The 15,142-nt window shown below is 43.8% G+C and overlaps 1 protein-coding gene across 30 annotated transcripts in view; it reads right to left on the bottom strand.

Moving 5' to 3' along the window:
- neb (nebulin) overlaps positions 1-15,142 on the bottom strand; it is a 46,756-nt gene that overhangs the window by 6,725 nt on the left and 24,889 nt on the right. For 21 of the 30 annotated variants that reach the window (XM_029834177.1, XM_029834169.1, XM_029834183.1 and 18 more), the window contains 49 exons: positions 14,987-15,085; positions 14,783-14,884; positions 14,601-14,708; positions 14,191-14,502; positions 14,013-14,117; positions 13,811-13,915; positions 13,613-13,717; positions 13,407-13,514; positions 13,198-13,308; positions 12,784-12,981; positions 12,599-12,703; positions 12,401-12,505; positions 12,211-12,315; positions 12,011-12,118; positions 11,811-11,924; positions 11,514-11,711; positions 11,320-11,424; positions 11,094-11,198; positions 10,892-10,999; positions 10,567-10,674; positions 10,360-10,467; positions 10,176-10,280; positions 9,984-10,088; positions 9,710-9,913; positions 9,523-9,627; positions 9,327-9,431; positions 9,114-9,218; positions 8,804-8,908; positions 8,610-8,714; positions 8,409-8,513; positions 8,221-8,325; positions 7,254-7,358; positions 6,372-6,473; positions 6,117-6,224; positions 5,920-6,024; positions 5,740-5,844; positions 5,565-5,669; positions 5,374-5,478; positions 5,183-5,293; positions 4,986-5,096; positions 4,792-4,893; positions 4,428-4,532; positions 3,898-3,987; positions 3,105-3,218; positions 2,876-2,980; positions 2,158-2,262; positions 1,676-1,780; positions 1,162-1,272; positions 330-440 (listed from right to left, as the gene is read on the bottom strand). In XM_029834177.1, coding sequence (XP_029690037.1) covers positions 330-440; positions 1,162-1,272; positions 1,676-1,780; positions 2,158-2,262; positions 2,876-2,980; positions 3,105-3,218; positions 3,898-3,987; positions 4,428-4,532; positions 4,792-4,893; positions 4,986-5,096; positions 5,183-5,293; positions 5,374-5,478; positions 5,565-5,669; positions 5,740-5,844; positions 5,920-6,024; positions 6,117-6,224; positions 6,372-6,473; positions 7,254-7,358; positions 8,221-8,325; positions 8,409-8,513; positions 8,610-8,714; positions 8,804-8,908; positions 9,114-9,218; positions 9,327-9,431; positions 9,523-9,627; positions 9,710-9,913; positions 9,984-10,088; positions 10,176-10,280; positions 10,360-10,467; positions 10,567-10,674; positions 10,892-10,999; positions 11,094-11,198; positions 11,320-11,424; positions 11,514-11,711; positions 11,811-11,924; positions 12,011-12,118; positions 12,211-12,315; positions 12,401-12,505; positions 12,599-12,703; positions 12,784-12,981; positions 13,198-13,308; positions 13,407-13,514; positions 13,613-13,717; positions 13,811-13,915; positions 14,013-14,117; positions 14,191-14,502; positions 14,601-14,708; positions 14,783-14,884; positions 14,987-15,085 — 5,676 coding nt within the window. Of the gene's footprint in view, positions 1-329; positions 441-1,161; positions 1,273-1,675; positions 1,781-2,157; positions 2,263-2,875; positions 2,981-3,104; positions 3,219-3,897; positions 3,988-4,427; positions 4,533-4,791; positions 4,894-4,985; positions 5,097-5,182; positions 5,294-5,373; positions 5,479-5,564; positions 5,670-5,739; positions 5,845-5,919; positions 6,025-6,116; positions 6,225-6,371; positions 6,474-7,253; positions 7,359-7,839; positions 7,942-8,220; positions 8,326-8,408; positions 8,514-8,609; positions 8,715-8,803; positions 8,909-9,113; positions 9,219-9,326; positions 9,432-9,522; positions 9,628-9,709; positions 9,914-9,983; positions 10,089-10,175; positions 10,281-10,359; positions 10,468-10,566; positions 10,675-10,891; positions 11,000-11,093; positions 11,199-11,319; positions 11,425-11,513; positions 11,712-11,810; positions 11,925-12,010; positions 12,119-12,210; positions 12,316-12,400; positions 12,506-12,598; positions 12,704-12,783; positions 12,982-13,197; positions 13,309-13,406; positions 13,515-13,612; positions 13,718-13,810; positions 13,916-14,012; positions 14,118-14,190; positions 14,503-14,600; positions 14,709-14,782; positions 14,885-14,986; positions 15,086-15,142 lie in introns of all 30 variants that reach the window. The other 9 variants (XM_029834193.1, XM_029834059.1, XM_029834188.1 and 6 more) reach the window with 6 other exon arrangements.

Consider the following 15,142-nt stretch of genomic DNA (forward strand, 5'->3'; position numbering starts at 1 on the left):
CATATTTCTTCATATTAAACAGAGCACCACAACACCCTACAGAGCCTAACATGACTAAAATATTAACTTCATTAAATATAATGGGCTGATATTTGCAATAATTGTGATGCTTCAACAGAAAATAATGAGAAGGAGAAAGAAAAAGGGGAGCTGAACCATTAGTGATGTCATAAAGCAGGGACAGGAGTGAAGACTCAGGCTCTTTTAGAATGATGAAGCTTGGTTAAGAGGAAAAAGGGCTCAGCAGGTGCTGCACCGACAGCGGGATGATGGGAAGGGCACTCGGTCGAGAGTGAGAAACCTCGCATCCACCTCTCAGTCGGTCGTACCTCACACAGGATTTGAGTGGCATTCCTTGCTCTCAAAAGTTCCGGAGTTTCCTCCAGTACAGTTAGACCTTTACCCTTCACCCCCTCTTCTAGATCCTTCCTGTACTCTTTCTACAGGACGGAAGAATACAAGAGACTGCAGAGAAGAACACACGAGCAGGCCAGGCCCAGACAGACAGACAGACAGACAGACAGACAGACAGACAGACAGACAGACAGACAGACAGACAGACAGACAGAACCATCTGCTCGCTCTTTCAGCTCAAAGTCACCAAGACTCCAGAACAAACATCTTATGGCCTCAAGAATGAATTATGAGTCTAAATGTTGTCGTCACAACTTAGTAAAAGGAAATATGCTGTCTCATAATCATGTTTTTTTTTTAAAATTAGTGATTAAATTTAAACGTCCGAGGCGACCGGGTCATCTTGGAGACTTCTGTGACTTTGGCAACACAAATAAAACGGCATTTTATCAGCAAATATAAACAATTCAGTGGATTCTGTTCACTGGCTCATCTTTCAGAGAGAAGCGTGCACACATGCAGAGAGTCGGGATTATGAAGTTCAGGGGTCAAAGGTGAGAGCGGGTGCAGGCGTCACACGACTAACTACTCAAGTCACACCAAGAAGAGGCAGGAGGGTAAACCGCTAAACTAGGAGTTAACTTAAAATCTAACTGCTCAGATATCAGAAACCAGGAATGAGGAAAAGACTATTGAGATTAAAAGGAGCAGTGGGATGAAAGAGAGTCTGTAGTTTGGGTTCTCACAGTCTTAGTATGAATACAAACGGGGCTAAACAAGGTCAGGGGTCAGTTCTCCTTCCGTTACCTCACTGGCTATTTTGGTGGCGTGTCTGACATGTATCATGGCAGGGGTGACCTCCAAGCCCGAGAGGTTCCTGCCCTTCATGCACTCCTCATAGTCCTTCCTATAGTCTTTCTATCCGCCGCAGAGATGAGACAGACACAGCTGATTTAACCACACGCAAGCAGTGCTGGTTCACAATGCAGTTACTTCCTCCTGTCATAGAAGCTGTAACATATCTGCAGAAACCACTTGTGTGTGTGTGTGTGTGTGTGTGTGTGTGTGTGTGTGTGTGTGTGTGTGTGTGAAGCGTTTCATAGATGTAAATAAATGTGCACATGGACACTGAACAAACATACCGTATAGATGCTAAAAATAAAACGGCTCTAAAAGCTTTTGTGCAAGTTTTTAAAAAACTATTATACACATCCAACGAGCTGAAGCATATATAATTTAGGTTAATATAGAGCAGGCGCTTCAAAGCCTGAGGAGTGAGGCTTGGTGGGCTAAATGTGCTGCTTTTAAGCTTTTCCTTTACCTGGCTCTGCATGTGCTGGGCCTCCTTAGCCGTCACATATGTGGGTGTCTCAAAGTCCAGCATGGCCCTGCCCTTCTCCTTCTCATACTTCTCTTTGTATTTCACCTGTAACAGCAGACATTCAATTAATATTGTTCCTAATTGGACTAAAGCAGACCTTTTCACACTCATTGAACCCAGAAACGGTGATTACGATGACTTTACTGCCACCGTGTGGTCAGATTAGTCTCTAACGACCCATCAGGGATGATACAGTCACACCAAAGAGGGTGTATTGGCAGCCATGAGGGGGGGTTATAGAACAATGTCTTACTTCTGAAAACACAGCACTTTGTATCTTATGGTAATAAACAATATAAAATGATACATATGTACTTTATATTTGATTTCAGATAGCAGTTTATGACAAAGTGCACAAGCTGGATCTTTAAGAGCTGTGTCAGTGATTTTCTGGTTTGTCTCCTAAAGACTGAGGCACTTACATTACTCTGAAGTTCAGAAGCCTCCTTGTGATGAAGCTGTTCTGGTGTGTCGGGAATCACATGGTAGTGACCCTTACTCTCCTCAAATTTCTTCTTGTAGCAGTACTACGATAGAATTTCCGATGGAGCAAGAAATGAAAACAAATGTGAAAAAAGAACTTCGAACACGTGTTCCCTCCTCATTCCGTTATGCAGAAAAAGAAAAAAAGATCCATGTTTCATGGCGGAAGGATGTTAAAATGGTGGGAGAAGCTTTTGGTGGTGTCAAAAATGGGACATGCTGACAAATAGGTGGGAATTAAAAATGAAAGTTAAGAAAAGACATGTGAAAAATGTTCAAGAATCAGTAAAGAAGAGCTCAGTTAAGTGGTTACTAAGAAAAGATTTGCTGTTTCTAGAGGAAATAAACAGAAGTGGGATGGAAGAGGAAGGGTTATAAAAGGTGCCAGCATGAAAAAGGTCAAAAGCCAGAAGGTCAAAGGCTGAAAGGATTGTCACCACCAGATGCGGTCAGAGAACAAAGGATGTTTCAGATGATGAAGCTCTTTGAGTCCAAGAGGTGGTCAATAATCTGCAGCGTGTTGCTTGTTACCGCAGTGTGAGAGGAGGTGGGGATGACGGGAACATGTTCAGTCGGGTTTAGTGAACACTAGAGGGCGCTGTGACGCACCTTCCCAGCAGTTTCAAGGACTAGACAGGGTCGCCTGTGGGGTCTTACCTGGCTGGACAGTTTGCTGGTGCTCAGGCCGTGCTGCATGGACAGAGACTCGGACATGTCAGAAACAGGCTTGTGGATCTTCTTCAAGTCTCCCTTGTACTTCACCTACACACGGTTGTATTGGACACAAGGTTGCCTGATTAGCATCGGACTGGAGGTAATGTTGAAAACAAACACAAACTTCAGAAACGGATGTGAAAGTGTGATGTCAGAGCCTTAGATCACCCACCTCACTGGCCAGAGTATTAGCATCCTTCAAAGTCTTGTAAATCTTACTCTCTTTCAGGTCATACTGCGGTCTCTTTCCTTTCAGCTCCTTGTCAAATTTCTCCTTGTACTTCAGCTATTAAAAGGTGGAAACATGACAGGGGTCAGGGACCAGAGCATCCAGGAATGATTTTCTCAGACACGGAACAACATTTCTCAGTGAGAAACCTCAGTAAATACCATGTGATTAGCGTCTTTCCTCATCATGTGCTGACTTTAACTGCTAATTTTTTTGTGAATAATGTGAAATATAAGATGCATTTTAATACTAAGTGTGATGAGCTTAACCAAACATTGTGTGTTCCACATAAAAGCAAATTTAACTTAACATATAAACACATATATATGGAAAACTGTAGAACAGAATGAATTTAGCTACTCTCTTTTTCTTTCTTCAGTCAGAGAAACTGAAGATTCAGGTCCCTGGAGGTAAAAACTGGAAATCCAGCACTGAAAACTAATAATGTACATTGTTAATGGATTTTTTCGACCATGTCAGTGCTTTACCATTGGATGTACAACAAAAATCAAACAAAATAAAAGGAATTAATATATTATGTTGCACAACTACAATAAATGCAATGATGCGTCGCTTAGCTATGCTTAGCATTTAGACCCCGCATGCGAGCAAAAAGAAACAAAGGGTGAAGTTAAAGTTCAAATAAAGGTGTCGGCAGATATTTTTCAGTGATATAAGAAGACAGAAACAGGACAGACAGCAGCAGCCCTCAGTGTCAGGGCATTGATCTCCTTACATCACTAGTCAGGGCACTCATTTTCTTAATGTGGCGCATCTGGGGAGTGTCATAGGAAGCGGCTCCGTGGAGAGAGGGCTTGGCCTTAGCCTACAAGCGCAGTGAGATGGAGGGATGAGAACAAACACACGCATAATATGGGGGGAGGTGAAGAATGAGAATCAAGGGGAGGAGCAGATGGAAAGGAGAGATTTGATAGGAGGAAGTAGGTGGGAATGCAGAGGGATTTGAGCAGTTATACAAGTTTGATGGAGTCAGAACAGCAGATTATTACATTGACTCTGATGCAGGATAGCAGAGGAGCTGCCACATCTATGTTAGGTCTGCTGCTAAGCACCTACCAAAGCAACTCTAGTCTGCAAACATGAGCTCTAGAAGCTGGACTGCAGTTATAAACAGCTGATTGTTAATTGGGCTGATTCTACGTTGATTAAACCTCGTAGGAAAAAAACATCTGGAGCTGCAGTAAACCAGTAGGAATTCTGGTCCACTGCTTTAGGAGTCCCACTGTTCCTTTGCTTCAAGTGTACCTGGCTGTTCAGCTTGGACACCTCAGTGGCCAGATCGATGTCTGGGCGGTGGGCCAGGGAACCTCCACGGCTGGCCTCCTCACGTGCTTTGTTACGGTAGCCGATCTGACGGAGACCAGATCAAACGAGAATCACCAGACAGGAACAGAAGGCACTGTGGGCCTGTTTGACGCTGCTGCTCACTCAAACAGGACGTTGGAACCTGCAGGGACTAAAATCATCTAACGCTTTGAGATGCTAGCATGGTTATTAGTCTGGGATGCGTTCCACAGCCCATCCCATTATTTCCCTCAGCAACACTGCCCCTGAATCTGTATCTATCTATGGACAGCCTTTGACTTTGATGCGTGTGCTGTTGGATTACATCGCTGATAAGTTTGGCGGCCTGGGTAGCCTTCTTGATGTCAGGACGGTCGGCTATTGTAGTGTAGTGGAGGCCGGCCTTGGCGTCCTTCTTGTATGAAACCTGCAGTGTGGGAGAGAAGCAAAACACAGCGTAGTAGTAGTAGTAAGGCAAGGAAGATTTCCAGGAGCTCAGCGGCGGCGGAGGCGACCTACGTTGCTCTGGCTCTTGGCCACGTTCATGGCGTGTTGAACATCAGGAGGAACGGTCATCACGTTGTATATCGACTTGCCCTTTTCCTTTTCGTATTTCGCTTTGTACACTTTCTGCAAGGCGAAAAACAAAAGTAAGGAACGCAGCCACGACGAAGATGCCGCGATGTTCTTGTTGGACATTTCCGAGACGGCCGTACTCCGCTGACGAGCTTCTTGATCTCCTTGCTGTGGGCGGTGTCACGAGTCTCAGACAGGGTCGTGAAGGAGCCACTCTGCATCTCCTTCTTGCTGGCCTCCTTGTATTTGCTCTGGAGATGATCCAAATGTTAGCATCACATGTTCTCCGCTGACTTAAACGTGCTTCTCTGAACAAAGACGGTCGGCTGACCTCTGACGCCAGATTGCGAACAGACTTGGCGTGGAGGATTTGAGGAGTGTCATGGACAGTCATGTAGTGCCCCTTTGCCTTTTCATACTTGTCTTTGTATTTCACCTGAAATGAAGTTTGATAAACATTCTGTTTAGACCTAGTCTGCACTGAGGCCCCTTTGTGCAGTAATATAATAAAACTCTGCTTACGTAGCTGTTCATTTCATTGTTTTTCAGAGCCAGGAGAGTTAACTTGTCATCAACCACGGGGATCACACAGCCCTTCATATTCTCTTTGTCATACTTGTACTCAACCTGCAAAGGGAACAAAGTTTGAGTGGCAGTCTTAGGGAAAATTGAAAAGAGCAGAGAAGCGCCAGCTCACGTCGCTCTGTTGCAAAGAGTTCTTGGCAGCGTTGAGGAAGTCGGGCCTGTCTGCTGTCCAGATCCACTTGTTCTTGGTGGCTTCGTATTTCTTCTTGTAGGTCAGCTGAAGGTCGAACAAAGACGGTTACGGGGCGCGGAGCTAATCGCAACAGTGATGATTAGAAAATGATCCACGTACATTGGTGATGTTCTGGTAGGCCTCCTTGGCAGCACGGATCTCATGAGCCTCAGGGTCCATGTTGATCTGGGCCTTGCTCTTCTCATACACTTCTCTGTACTTCAGCTGTAAGATGAATTCAAATAAAAGATTAAATGTTTGTGTTTTTTTTTTTTTTACTTTTGGCATCTTGCGCTAAAAAGGAAGACTGGACTTACACTGCTGGTGATCTCCTTGACCTTCTTCATGTGCTGCTGGTATGGGGTGTCATAAGGTAAGGTGTACCCCTTAGCCTTGGTCTTGTTGTACTCCATCTTATAGATGATCTAAAGGACAATTGTCATGCAGAAAAACTTAAAAATGCAGCAGAATTTGAGAAGAATTTAAGAATTTGTTGCTTCATCTCAACCCATTCCAGGACTAGAGGCTACTGCAGGTCTTCATGGGTTAATGGATAAAACGTGAAAACTCACATCGCTGATTTTCTTGCTTCGTTTGTGCGCCTCATACTCAGGAGTTTCCAGAACGGTGGTGAACTTGTCCTTGGCCCGTTCATATTGCTCCCTGTACCGCCACTGGTGCAGGAAAATAACAAGAAAATGAAATGTAAGAATCATTCAGCGTGTTTTTCTTCTAAAATGTGACAAAAACACAGGCAAAAACTGTCCAAGATCACATATTTGACGAGAGAAGCCCAATCAGAGGAGGATTTTGTGCTTTCAATTATACACCGATGAGAATGTGTTAAAACAACTGTGTGATGCTCATTCACTGGTTTTCTTTATTTGCTTGGACAGTTTTTAGCACTTAAACGTGGAAGATATAGGTTTTTACTGAATGGAAACACAAAATGGAGTATAAAGGGATACAACGTGCATATATTTAAAGAAACATGCCACATGAAACGTGCACACTCAAGGTTATTTTCCAGATGGAAAAGAAGACAATGATGGGTGTTACCATCGCTCATGGAAGTCTGCAATATCAATGTTCCTAGTAACGATAACCAGGAGTCCAGGTTATGTGAAAAGGTGGATTTGCTTGTTATGTTATCAGCTATTCTGTGTTTTGCCTGAAGTCCTGCTCCAGATCTTTAGGACTAACCAACAGCGTAATCGCAGCAGTCCATTCTGATCCATGCAGGATGAAGCTGAAGCGATGTCACGTAGGCATGAATTTGAGTTAATATGGTGGGACAGTTTAATGTGGTGATGATCATGTGATGACAGCCTGTCCAGGAACAGCAGAGAAGAGGAACCACATATCCCTGAAGGTCTCTAAGAGACAGTCCTTGTCTACTGGTTCCTGGACAGGGAACAGTGATGTGATGGTTGATCACTCAGTGTGACGTTTACCTTACTGCCCATAACGGTGGAATAAAGGGCTGTGAGGATGTCAGGCCGGAGCAGCTCATTGCAGCCACTCTTTAGTAAATCCTTTGCTTTGGATTTATACAATGCCTGTTTGTACACACACATACACACAGCATGCCAAAGTTTAGGACAGGTGAGAAATAACAGTAACGCTGGGAGGACGGGACTCCGGAGAGCCACGTGTGACAAAGCAGCTGTTTGTTCACATCTGTGGCCTTCAGAGTGACAGAAATCACAATCTACAGATTCTCAGCAGATTTAATAACCATTTTCCATCTGTAAGTGTGTGATTGAGCTGTCTCTCTGATGGCAGAGTCCCGCTAGTCCCGCTCACTCAAAGTAGGGATCTAGCCTCTACTTTGAGTGGCACAGATAACAGTAGCCTGTGTCGGACAAAAAGAGAGGGAGAAACATCAGGCCTGAACAGACAGAGAGGGATATTTCTCCTGTTGGAGGTGTTATTATAACCATGCGGTGAAGACCTCATGCACCAGAGGTCTGCAGGACGGGTCTGGAGGTACCAGCAGGGGAAGCAGGCCAGTCCTATGGACACGACCGGGATGTTTACCTGGCTCATCTTGTTGTTCTCTTTGGCCAGTTGGTATCTAGGTTCATCTGTAGTTACGGTGTACTTATCCTTGTTCTTCTCATAATTAGCTCTGTAGACCCTCTGCTCAGAATGTCAGATGTAATTAAAGACAAGGCCCCAGAATACAACACACACTGCTGCGTGACGAGGCTTTTCCAGAGGAAGGTTGAGGAAAACAGGGCAAAAGTCTAAACAATTATAGCTACAAATCAACATCCTTTTACCTTCAAAATGAGAATCACAATGGGAAACAAAGAAACAGAGGATGTAATTATAACATAGTTCACATTCAATGATACAGTCTGCCGATGTAAATCTGTTTGTCATGACTGCAATGAGAGAAAGAGGTATGAGACTCACGTTATTGATGAGAACTGAAGCGTTCTTCATGGCCTGGAAGAACGGCGTGTCGGAGGTATACTTGAAGTTACCTCTGTTCTTCTCAAAGGATGATTTGTAGATTCTCTGTACAACAAACCAAACTGCATTAGAATCCTTTCACGTGTCTGAACAAATGGTGTGAAATTCTGAGATATGAATATCCTGACCTCGCTGTAGAGAGACTTGTTCCTCTCAGCCATCACAAGATCAGGTGTGTCCCACACAAAGCAGCCGATACCCTTCAGCCAATCCAGGTCCTCCTTGTACTTAATCTATAGGGAGATTACAGATTTATATTAAATTTGTACATTATGGACTCATAGGAAATCTCAATACTATGTCAGAGTGCTTCAGGCTTCAGGACTTACGCTGCTGACGTTGTCATTGGCGATCCTGCTGAAGAAGAACTCAGGACGGTCGGGGATGGACTTCCATGTGCCCAGAGAGTTGATGTACTTCTCCCTGTATTTGACCTGAAGAGATGGAGATGGAACATGGCCCAGATAACAGTAGTGACTGTGAAAAGTGTCGATTTGACTCCGTCTGGGTCACAAATACTGACCTCGCTGATGTCGTCAGTCACTCTCCGGTGGTAGATGATGTCCAGAGCATCTTTGACCGTGTGGTAGTGGCCCTTAGCCCTCTCGAAGGTCTCTTTGTAACGCAACTGAACGTGCAAAGCAAAAACCAGGTTCAACACAGCCAGATTTACACTATGTTGCCACATTTTTCCTTCATTAATGAGGGTTCAATAACAAGTTCATTGTCACTTTCTGTAATTAACTCCACTCACAAAGCATTAAATACAATTATTATTATGATTTCTCTTTTATATATTATTCTTATGAATGGAAGGCAACAGGCTGACTTACATCGCTGGACTGGAAGTAGGATTTCTTTGCACGGATCAGTAGAGGCGTGTCAGCGATGGCAGTGTATCTGTGCTTCATCTTCTCATACTGTGATTTATATTTGTTCTGCAGATAAAATAAAACAATGTATACCACACATCAAGAATAAAAATATGTACTTGTGTTCACATTCTGGGAAATCCAAAGGTTTTAATGTTGTGATTGCGTGCTTACGTCGCTGTAGACTACTTTCATCTTCCTGGCATGGCCCATGGTTGGTGTTTCAGATTCTGGAGTGAAATGAGCTCTCTGCCTAGCAGCAAGGTCTTTGTACAGGTACTGAAGAGAGGCGAACAACAACAACAAGGCTCAGATCTTTGAAAAACAACAAAACTAAATCTGGGTAACTGGATGCAGTATCAAGACTTGCTTGGTTTGTCAGCGTTTGGGCCCATTTGGCTCTCTTGATTTCCACGGCGTCGGCTGTTGTGGTGACTTTAGCCATGTCCTGCTTGCTCTGGGATTTGTAGATGAGCTGTAAACGAAATGGTCAAAATAGCTCAAAACATATTATCTGAAGGAGCAATTTTGTGGAGAGACTGTAAGTGAATACTGACGTTGCTCAAGTGGGTCTTCAGCTCGGTAACGCGTTTGTACTCGGGCGTGTCCAGGACAACCGAGAAATTAGCAAGGTTCTTCTTGGCCTCCACTGGATATTCCGTCTTCTGTTTGGTGATGTTGCGGATGTGGATCATTTCAGGCGTGTCGTACAAGAAGCAGCCCAGGCCTCTCAGCCACGTCAGATCCTCTTTGTATTTCAGCTAAAAACACAAATCAAGTTTGACCGTGGTTTCAACAGAACTTTATTTTACTAAAAAGAAGAACATTTACCTCGCTGGTGATATCATTGACGTGGTAGCAGTGCAACAGTTGGGGCGTGATGGGTAGAGAGATGTAGTGACCCTTGCTGTCATTGTATTTCTCTTTGTACCACAGCTGTAAGGACGAGACAAGAAAAGACCACCAGAAGTTAAACACACCCAATAAAGCCGATAGTAATGGCAGAGACTGCCAGGAACGTACATCACTGAGGTGCTCCTGGTTCATCTTGACTTGTTTGATATCAGGGGTGTCATAGGTTGTGTGGATTTTGTCCTTTTGTTTGTGGTAATTCTCCCGGTAGAGACGCTGCAGAAATGTAAAGAATGAGAAATGACAAATTCGCTAAACATGTCAAAGGGAGCTAATGGGCGGGGCCGTATCGTACCTCGTTGATTATCTTGTTAGCCTTCCTGGTGTTGACAAAATTGACACCTTCTGGGTGAAGAGTGTAGGCTTTAGCCTTCACCATCTCGTAGGCCTCCTTGTACTTCACCTTTTTTTAAAGACAAATAAAAGAGTGATCACAAACACACACACAAACATTTTGAATGCAGTTGAAGGATTCATGGTGAAAGGCGGTGACAACACTTACATTGCTGATGATAGTGCTGTTCTTCTTAACCTGGTTGGTTATCGGCGTGTCATGGGGCAGAGAGTAACCAGTAGGCATGAAGTTCTTGTTGGCCTCCTTGTACCAGGACTGAAGGATTTAAAGAAATTATGGTGAAGTGAGGTGGACTTCAGCTTCAGTTCAAACACAAGCTGCTAATTTTTGTCTGCTGTGTATGTTTATCTTGTGTATATTTGTCCATCCCCCCCCTCCTCTTCCTTTAAATAGCTTTCAGCATATGCATACATACAGATATTACTTGTTATATTTAAAAGGACCTGTTGAGCACTAAGAGAAGTCATCTTACATCACTCTGAATGTAGCTTGCCAGGCGAGCCCTTTCTGTGTCCACGGTAACGGCAGGGGCTGTATTTGTGCCCTTGACATTGGCATTGTAGTCCAAGCGATAGTGTAGCTGAAAGCAAAAGGAATTAAAAGGATGTTTTGTTAGAAGATGATATGCATAGATTGACCATCAAAGATTATTTTAGATATTTGCAGAAACTCACATCGCTCAAGTTCTTAGCATTCTGCTTGGCTGTCTCGTAAACTGGAGTGTCTGTCACCACTGAATAGTCCTTGAAAGCTTCAACACCTTTAGCCCTGTACAGGTTCTGAAATGAAGAACACAGCACAAAGGCATGAGTCCAAACAATCAAAACTAGCAAATGAGAGAAAAACCCAAGTGCAACTGAAGTGAATTGGAGAAGCTGAAGGAAAACAAGTGGCGCTAACCTCACTCTGAAGGTCACCAGCCCGCTTGACACGCAGAATCTCTGGAGTGTCCCAGGCATAGCAGCCGATGCCCTTCAGCCAGTTCAAGTCATCCTTGTAGAAGATCTGAGGAGACCCAAACAGAAAAATCAAACTTGGCATTCACAGCTTGAAGCTACGGTCATTCCAATCCCGAGCTGACGACAGCCACTCACATCGCTGAGCTGCTCGTTGACCTTGCGCGCCTGAACGTACGTCTGCATGTCGGGGAGGCAAATCCACTGGTGCAGATACTTGCGGTAGTTGATCTCGCTGACGGTCAACTGGGTGTTGCGAGCCGACAGAATCTCCAGCATATCTGGTGGGATGTGAGTCTTGGCCTTCGTCTTCTCATAGTTCTCTCTGTACAGGCGCTATAAGATTGCCAAGACATTAGTTCAAAAATGACTGCATGTTTTATCGATACAAGCGAGAGGGGAAGGTTTCTGGGGGTGAAGGAGGGCATGACTTACATCCAGAACCAGCTTTCCAGCTTTGACACAGCGAGCGGTGGCCGGATCATCCTCCAGAGATTTGGGCAGACTGTAGAGGGACTTGAACTTCTCATAATCCTCCTTGTACTTCACCTAAAGGAACACACAGTTCGCCTTATTTGAGGAAATACACGGGACAGTCGCAGCATTAACCAAACAAATTTCAAAACTGAACTCACGTTGCTGAGAATGATCTTCTGGCTTTTGGCATGTTGCAGGGCGTGTGAATCATGTGGAATCTGGTAGCTCTTTGCTTTGATTTTGTCCCAGACAGCAGTGTAGTTTTTCTGTTGTAAGAGGCACAACCCCCCATTAACATAATTTTGCAGGTAAAATAGCTATCGAATCTTGAGAGTTGGCATTTATTTTCTTCACTTACGTTGCTGAAAAAGTGCTTAAAGTTGTGGCACCTGACAAAGTCAAAGGTGTCCAGCACTGTCGTGTACAAGTGCTTTTCCTTATGGTATGCCTCCCGGTAGTTAAGCTGCAAAGAAAAATAGTTCAATTAATGCAAGATCATGTACATTTAACATTAAATTTATGGGTTTTTAAAAGTCCAGCTCACTCACCTCACTGGCCCAAGTGTGACCCAAGATAGCAGTCACATAAACTGGGGTGTCAGTAACAATAGAGTAATTATTGAATTCTTTCTTGGCTTCTTCTCTGTATTTCAGCTAGAAAAGAAGATATATCAGGTTTTTTTTATGTTTCTGTGTTCTGCTCAAATTTATCATGATCAATGTCAGTGATTTGCTGTTGTTACTTACATCACTCTGCATCTCATAGGCCTTCTTTGCACGAACAATCTCTGGAGTGTCCCAGGCATAACACCCAATACCCTTCATCCAGTTCAGATCCTCCTTGTAGAACACCTACGAACATTGACAGCAATGTTTGCAGTTTTCAAGTTCTGTAAAAATCTCTTGTGAATGCACATTGAGGAAGAACCTACATCGCTGAGAATCTCATTGGTCTTGCGGGCACGAATGGCGTCTTCCTGGTCAGGATGGCAGGTCCACTGGTGCAGGTAGGTTCGATAGATGACATCACTCAGCATGTCCTGGCACCGCTTGGCAACCTGGTTGCTGATGGTGTCTGGTGGGATGTGGGTCTTTGTCTTATTGTGATGGTAGTCCTTATGGTAAAGCCTCTGTTAAGATACACATAGATATATAAGCTTATAGGTCACAGTTATCAGAAAATAAACACTGATCTTCAGACGGTCATCTGACAATCTCCTAATTATATCAAAGAATCATTGAGCTGACCTGAATTGTGATATATGCCACCTATTTGTGGTGTACTGTATCTTTAGCACACTAAAATGCTTCAGATATAGATAACACAAGTTTCACCAGTATCTTACCAGACCCTTGTTCTTCTCTTGATCCCCACACCTCATAACTTCTGGGAAGTCCACCAGGGTCCCAGCCATGTAGTGACCTTTGCCCTTCTCATACAAGTCCTTGTACTTTACCTGGAATGATTACAATGAAACAATGTTGGGTTGCATGTCAAAACATATTTCTATGGGATCCATCAGGACTGAACACTGGAGAAACACAAGACACTCACATCACTGGCTATCTCTCTGCCTTTCTTGCCTGAGAGAAGTGGAATGTACTCATGGTCCAGGCTGTACCCTGTTGCCTTGGACTCATCCCAACCCAGTTTGTAATGTTTCTGAAAAAAAATATACAATTTGGTCAGAGAATCCTGGGTTCTACCCAAGTACACAAGATCAATAAAATCCTTTGTAATGCATGAAGCATGTGCATTACCTCGCTGACAATCTTTGACACCTCCCTGCAGTGAGCCATCTGTGGAGTGTCATCTGAACCAATGTAGTGACCTTTTTCTGCATTGAAAGTCTCTTTGTACTTGATCTGTAATTGGGAGATGAAATAGAAATTAAATGTTCAATTTCATTCCTAAGATATTTAAAGTGGCAATTGTTTTTTTTGTTTTTTTAAACATACATCACTGAGGTTGGCAGCATTTATCCTTGCCAAAACAAGCTCGGGGCGGTCCACGATGAGCGAGAAATCTGCAAAACCATCTTTGGCGCTCTTCTTGTAGAGCCTCTGCAAATGAAATTAGAACATCAAGATGAGTCAACGGACTCGCAGCACAACAGGCTTAAAGAAGAGGTAAATATTAAATAAAAGAGAGTTGCCGTACATCGTTGAGAATCTCCTGTGCCTTCCTGACTTTGACGTGTTCAACAGAGTCAGCTGCCACCCAGCCACAGCCCCGGATCCATTCCAGGTCAGCTTTGTAAATGTGCTGAGGACAGACAAGACGCCTATCAGCGTCATACAAGAAAACAATCTTTTCAAATTATACACAAAACACTTACATCACTTTGAAGATCATAAACTTTGCGAGCCTGGATGACGTCATTCTGGTCTGGGAGGCAGGTCCACTGGTGCAGGCGTGTCCTGTAATTGTCATCATTCACTTGCTTTTGACATTTCTTGGCCAGTTCAAACTGCAGCATGTCCACGGGCAGGTTGAACTTGGTCTTGGACTTGTTGAAGTCCTTCTTGTACAGAGCATCACTGGCGATCTTGGCTGAGTTCAGGGCCAGCATGAGCAGAGGGTCGTCCTGGACGCTGCGAGCACCGATGTGGTGGCCGACCTGCTTACGGTATCCCTCCATGTACTTATGCTACAAAAATAAGATCACCAACTCCGTTTTGTTACGCTTTCAATTAAGTGACCTTCATGTGGTTTTTAAGGCAGATGCAACCTTTTCTCTCTACTCACATGGCTTTGAACTTTAGAAGTGAGAATACACTGCTTGATTGGCACAGCATCTCCAGGCATGTAGTATCCTGTGGCTTTGACCTTATTCCAATCATCCGTGTACAGTTTCTGGAAGAAAAGTAAATTGTTATTTCTAGGTTTACGATTATACATTATGCATTGCATAAGGAGAAAAATCTTACCGGGTGAACATTTTTCGCCACCTCTCTGGCTGTAGAAAGAATGGGACTGTCCACCAGTGTGTAGTTAGTCTTGTCCTGATGCCAAGCTTCACGGTATTTTACCTAAGCATACAAACACAGAATAAATGGTTATTTGAACAGCCCAGATATTTCAGTATTTTAGTGGTTGATTAAGTTTAGAGAATTGCAAAGAGTCCATCTCACCTCATCTAAGACTTGAGCAGCATTCTTTGCACAGACCATGTCCACTCTGTCCACTGGCACTGTAAATTGCTGTTTGTCCAGTTCTACACGATAGCCCCTCTAAAGAAGAATACAATAAATCAGATTAAGGGTATTCCTACTTTGTGACATTGCCAA

The sequence above is a fragment of the Takifugu rubripes genome, chromosome 1 (genome assembly GCF_901000725.2).
Source record: "Takifugu rubripes chromosome 1, fTakRub1.2, whole genome shotgun sequence".
NCBI lineage: Eukaryota > Metazoa > Chordata > Actinopteri > Tetraodontiformes > Tetraodontidae > Takifugu > Takifugu rubripes.